General features: G+C 63.3%; 1 protein-coding gene across 1 annotated transcript in view; it reads left to right on the top strand.

The window, feature by feature from the left end:
• Positions 1–924: 924 nt before the first annotated feature.
• The window catches only part of SATB2 (SATB homeobox 2), a 126,438-nt gene continuing 121,362 nt past the window's right edge, over positions 925–6,000 (top strand). The window contains exons 1-2 of the mRNA XM_015868181.2: positions 925–1,100; positions 5,314–5,392. Coding sequence (XP_015723667.1) covers positions 1,050–1,100; positions 5,314–5,392 — 130 coding nt within the window. The 5' untranslated portion in view covers positions 925–1,049. The remainder of the gene's footprint in view (positions 1,101–5,313; positions 5,393–6,000) is intronic.

The raw sequence follows: 6,000 nt of genomic DNA, 5'->3' as shown, positions 1-6,000 counted from the left end.
CCCGTGGCGGCATCGCTGCACCGCGGGCTCAGCGTGGTCTGGCACGGGGGACCGGAGCCCTCTGAGCAAACCCTTCGAGATGGACACTCCTCACCCTCCCTGAGTCGCAGATAGGCACTCCCCTGCAGTGCCGTCGGAGCCCCCGACTCGTGGCCGCACTTCTGGGCAGCCTTTCCAACGAGTGCGTTAGAAAAAGAGTAGGGCTGGCAAAAGCTTGGCCGAAGTTGGGCAAATCCCTCCCTGGTGGGCAAAGGGAGAGAAAACACCCCGCCACCAGCCCACCGAGCTCTGGGCTCTGGCGGAGCCCAAGGGTCGAGCGCGGTGCGGGGCGAGAGGTGCAGGGCTGCCCCTAGGGACGAAGTCAATGCCCGCAGAAAGCTGGCAGCGCCACAGGTTGGAGTTGTTGCGCAGAGGAACCGATCCAGTAATCACTAGGGCTATAATACCCTTGTTTGTGCTCCAGCATGTGACACAATCCTCAAAATGTAGTAGCACCGAGTTACCACCTCTTTATTACTTTCACGAGCTAATAGGTGAGGTGACTGTTACCTTCTGTACTGGAAGGAGGCTCAGAGAAGCAGACAGGTAACTCCATGCTGCTCGCTTTTATGATGCGAAGGGCAGGGAAGGGAGAGTTAAACCAAAAAAACTAGAGACCGACCGTGAAATCTGAGATAGTCAGTAGTGACCGGCTCGAATCTCGTGATTTGATTTTATTATTATTATTGTTTCTAACTGCGATTGCAAATATGTCGGAGAATCAAGGACCTCTTCTAGCCGTGTGTGAGCTGCTTTGTTTTGTCCGAAGGTTGATTCGGTAACGGGCGCCTCCCGTTCCGTCACTCATTCGCAATGGCTCCTTAACGGTAGGGTTTTCAATGAAGTTTTTGTTGTCGCGCTTTAGGGAACGGAGCTCGGGACGGAGCCGCGCCGTTCGTTTCCCCCGCGCGGGCCGAGGAGGGCCGGGAGCAGAGCGCTCCTTTCGCAGCCAACGCGGCGGTGCCGGGATTGGTGCGGCGTCTCTGGGCTGAGACGTACCGGGCGTAGGGATGGATGCTAGACAAAGTGTCTCGTGTACAAACCGCTCCGAATATTTACAGGTAATTGTGCTGACCGAGCGCTGAGGTCTCGGGGCGACGGGCACCGTGCGGGGGCCCGGGTCGGAGATGCCCGTGGCCGCTCGGAGGCCGCCCGGGGAAGGTTTCCGTGCCTCTGTCGGGGCGGCGAGGCAGAGCGTGGTGGCCGTGGGGCAGCGAGCGGAGCCCCGTCCCCGCCGCGGACACGTCGTTTTCGGGATCTTTTAACTGCGTGGTTTCCAGCGGCGGTCCTTTCGAACCCGAAATCCGTCACGGTCCCCACGCGAGTCCCGGGAAGGGAGAAGGGCCTGCGCGGAATCTCTGCCCCGTTCGTCTCCTTGACCAGGGCAGAGCGAGGCCGGCCGATTCGGGGCACGGCCGGGAGCAGCCGTCGCGCGTGGGCACGGCACCGTCGGGGGCCGAAGCGAGGCCGCCTGCGCGGGGCCAGCGTGTGGGAGCGGGGCAGCGGGCGGTACGGGGCCATGCCGTGCCGGGCAGCCAGGACCCGCGGCCTCCGGGAGCCACGGGCGGTCCCGCAGCCGGTGCCCCTTCGCAGAACGAGCCAGCCCCGACTCCGAGAGCTCGTCGCAAATGTTTGTGAGCAAGGGAAGGCGATATCCTGAGGTCGCGGGAAAAGACCACGGGCTGCTTGCAGGCGGCGAGGCGGCGGGGTTTGCCATTTTCCTCCCCCGGGACCCCATATGCGAGTCCTCTGCTGAGCGCTGTTGCTGTCAACACGGGGCTTGCGAAACCTCAAGTGCTTGAGCGCTGCCCGCCGGGCCGCTGTGGGGCTTTGGGCATGGACAGGAACCGGGATAGGGACAGAGAGAAGCCCGCTTCGCTGCGTGACCCGGGAGGCACCGGACTGCCCCACATTGCCGCACCTGTGCGGTATTTGCGCTCTCGTGGGACATTTGCCGTTCTTGTGTATTAGGGTGCGTTTCCTCGATGTGTTCGGCGATATTCTCAGCCTTTACAGTTCAATAAAACCTCTGTTGTTTGTCTTCACTCGAAATCCTGCGCCGTGGCTGCCCCCTTTCCCCGGGCAGCTCCGCAGCCCTCCGCTATTTGCACAGAGAACCATAAAGCCGCAGCCCCAGCCCCGCAGCCCGGGCCCCGGCAGCCGCAGGCTCTGGGGGCGGCGGCACCGCACGGCTCCCGCAGCAGCTCTTTGTGCCTCGTGGTGCGGGCAGGGAGCTGCGGGTTCCGGGTGCTACGTGCCGTTTGTTTTAAGCGAGCGGGCTGGGTGAGAGGAGCGGACTTGTTAGAACGGGTAGAAGTCGGGATTGAGAACGCAGAGCGCGGTGAGGGACGTGGCGGGATTCGGGAGAACTCCCGAAGCGACGGTGCCCGACGGGGCGGCTCCGTTCCCTCGAGCCGGAGCCGGCCGCGCACAAGGGCTCACACGTCGCTAATTGACCCAAATCGTCGCAATGACAGCGCCGCGTGCCGCGGGCGCAGGCTCTCGGTGCGCCGTACTAGGAAGCGGCCGCCGTCGCTCGCCCGCAACTCGGCGGCAGGCGGGGGCCGGGAGCGTTCGGGGCAGGGTCCGGTCCTGTTCGTTCGTTCGTTCGTTCGTTCCCGTGGCTGTGCGGGGCGCCGCGCTCGCATCGGAAGCAGCGGAGCCCTCTCTTCGTTTCTGGCCGGGAGCGCTCGCTCGAAGAACAGCCGCAGGGCACGGCTCCGCGCCGCCCGCTCCCGACGGTTTCAAATACAGAAAGAGATTTCTTTTGGAAAATCCCTCCAAAGCCGCACGGCCACGCACGGGGCGAGGGCGAGGGAGTCGGGCACACGGCGGAGCGGCCCGCGTGCGGCCACGTGTGTGCGGGGCGAGCCGTGACCGGGAGCGGGCAGAGGCCGGAGCCGGGCGGGGCAGCGGCGGGGCTGCGCAGTGCCCCCGTTGTGCTGCTACCGGGACTCTAACTTGACCGTGGCTACGCGGCCCTTCGCCGCGTTACCGGCGTTAGCGGCGGCGGCCAGCGACATCTCCGACGGGAAGGATGAAAGCGAGGGTACGGTCTGCACAGACGTTACCCTGCCAAAATCACCGAGTCGCACCTCGGGCGCCTTAAAGACGCTTTTGGTTTGGTTCGTTTTTTCTTTTCTGACGGACACGGCGCGTATCCGCAGTGCGAACTGAGGCGTCGTGAGCCGCGTGGCCGAGCCTCGGAGCTCGCGGGCTGCCGCTCCGTTCGGAAAGCAGAGACGTGCGAACGGGAGGCGGCGATGCGGCCACCGGCGGTGCGGGCCGGAGCCGGGGCTGTCCCGATGGGTTCCATTGGACCCGTCCCAAGGCCACGCGAGCCTTCGCCTCAACTTCGCGGCCCGGCCCGGCAGCGGCGGAACCGAGGCGCGGCCCTGGCAGCGAGTCTCGGCACGGGGATGCCGCTGAGGAGCGAGTCGAACGAGAGCTCGGGGCCTATATACCGCCCCACCGGGATAACTTAGACGATGTCGGGGCGGAATGGCGGGGCCCTACCGGGCCTGGGCAGTGGGGCCCGGAGCATCCCGAGAGGGACGGCCGCTCCCGCAGCAGGTGCTGCTCGCCCTGCCCGGCCGACGAGGGGCCGCGGTCGGGATGCGGCCGAGGGCGGGAGGCGCTGCGCCGGCACCGATGCCCGCGCGATGGCGCTGTGCGAAGGGGAAGGGGACGGCGCCGGGCCGGGCAGAGCGGGGACTGCGGGACGGCCCCGAGAAGGGCTCGAGCGCGGGGCTCGAGTCCCGGATGCTGAGAGGGGACCCGAGGGCCCTCGCTGCCCGCGGCCCCCCCGCCCTGCCCGGACTACCCGGGGCCGTCCCGCCGGCCGCCGCGGCCCGGGACCTCCGCGCTTCGAGGTAGCGCCCCGCGGGACGGCGCTCCCAGCCCAGGCGCACGGTGGCCGCGGCCGTGCCGCGCCGAGCAGCCGTCAGGTCTGCGGCGCCCCCGAACGCAGCGATCTACGGGGACGCGGGGAGGACGGCTAGAGCCCGGGAAGCGAGCAAAGCGCCCGCGGACGGGGGTCCTGCGGTCCCGCCTCGAGCAGCGAGGGCGATTGTCGGGATGGGCCGCGCGGGGCGAGCGTGTACACGGCCCGGCCCGGCGGTAGCGCTGCCGGCCGCCTCTGGAGCGGTGGCCAATGGAAAGCAAACCTTGCCGAGGTGGTGGTTCCGTTCGTTTGCTTTGTGCAGAGTTTTTGGTTTTTTTTTTTTGGTTTTTTTTTTTTTTTTTTTTTGTTCCGGAAACTTGGAAGCGGGGAGCGGGGGCTCGGGGAGCTCACACTGCTCACGGCGCCGGGCGGGAGGGCAGGAAGCTCCCGCGCTGCAGTTCGCATTAGAAAAGAAAAAGAGGTTATGGTTAGTAAGCAGAAATCCATTCCTTCTTCTAGCGAGATCAGGGACGGACGGGAAGAGGCGACGGGAAACAATCGCCCCTTTTTATTCTTTTTTTTTCTTTTTTTTCTTTTTTTTTTTTTTCCGGGGAAAATAATGGCAACGTGAAAGTCCTACACAGGAGAAAAGAAAAGCGTTTGTACTTTGAAACAGAAAGAAAAAGAAATCATTGGGAAAAACACGGCAAAGAAAGCAAACACGCCGTGTTCTAAAATCTGCCTGAATTCATGTTAACGAAACGGGGGCTGCCGGCCGGGACACAGCGCTCGGTGCGGGTCCTCGCCGGTTCGAAAACAAAACCCTTCGCTTCCGCGTCCGCGTTTCTTACCGCTGACCGCTGCCGGCTGCAAAGTTGGGGCAGCATTTCGCAGGGCCGCCCGGCGCGTAACAGCACGGACAGAGCCGCCGGCACCGCGGGGCCCTGCGAGCGCCTGGCAAAGCGGGAGAAAAGCAAAGGCCGAGTAAAGGTGCCGAGGGTTCGTTGCAAATAAAGCAATCGCCACATATATATTTAAGTGTATTTAATCGTATGTATTATTCAAACGCCCTTCTGACTAGTTTAATAATTTAGAATCGATAGTTTTCCTAAAAACTTGATGAAATATTTACACGCTATAAAACATTCATGGATTAACGAGGCGGCGTGCTCCGATCGGAGCCGTGCCGAGGTCCCGGGATCCGCACGGCTCCGCTGCCGGGACAGATCCCTGACGCCGCGTGAATGGAGATCCTCCGACGGCGGCGTTTATAAAATCGCTCATTAATGGGCTTGGATTGAGTCCCTCCATCCATCCACATCATCAGATATAATAATAGTAACGAATCAGACGGGGAGATCCTGGCTAAACCGTTGGCATTTTTTTTCCAGAAGTGTCGAAGTCCCAAATTCCCAATTCCGCCAACTTTGCGGCCATTGATCCGCGGGAGTTCGGAGTTGGACATCAAAGGTAAGAACAGAACATTCTGCGATTATTCGATATAGCCCGGGCAAAACGGAACTGCCCCGTGCGCGGTGCGGCACTGCGGCGTGAGATTGAGGGAAAAAAAAAAAAAAAAAGAAAGAAAAAAAAAGGTGGGGGAGGGAGGGGGCACCTCGATATTTTCCAAAAGAAAAGCGGCACTTGGCCCAACTGCGGGGCTGCATCGCGAAGGGAGAGGAGGGGCCCCGAGGGATGCCCGGACCCGCTCTCGCGGCTTCGCTCCGTCCCGGCCTGGGGCAGCTACACCGCGGCGGTGCCCCCCTCTGCCCTGCCCTGCTCGGGCTGTACAGCAGCGAGCGCCGCAGCCGCGGTGGCGGAGCCGCTTTTCGGGACCGGGGAGGGAATCGCGGGGCCGAGCGGCGTCTCTTACCCTGCCGCGCTCCGCCGCTTCCCTGCCATCGCTCCCGGCACCGCGCCGGGACGACCGAACGCTCACCGGGACCGTCCCCACCGCTCGGAGCCGAGCCCGGGGCGGCACGGCGGGGTCCGCCGGTGCCGATATTTCCCCCCCCCCCCAGCCCCCTCTTTTTCTTTTTTTCTCTTTTTTTTGTTTTGACCCTCCGGCGCCACCGTAA

This window comes from Coturnix japonica, chromosome 7, assembly GCF_001577835.2.
Source record: "Coturnix japonica isolate 7356 chromosome 7, Coturnix japonica 2.1, whole genome shotgun sequence".
In the NCBI taxonomy this organism is placed as follows: domain Eukaryota; kingdom Metazoa; phylum Chordata; class Aves; order Galliformes; family Phasianidae; genus Coturnix; species Coturnix japonica.
Note: the sequence above shows the minus strand (reverse complement) of the source record. Positions and strands in the feature narration are given on the sequence as shown.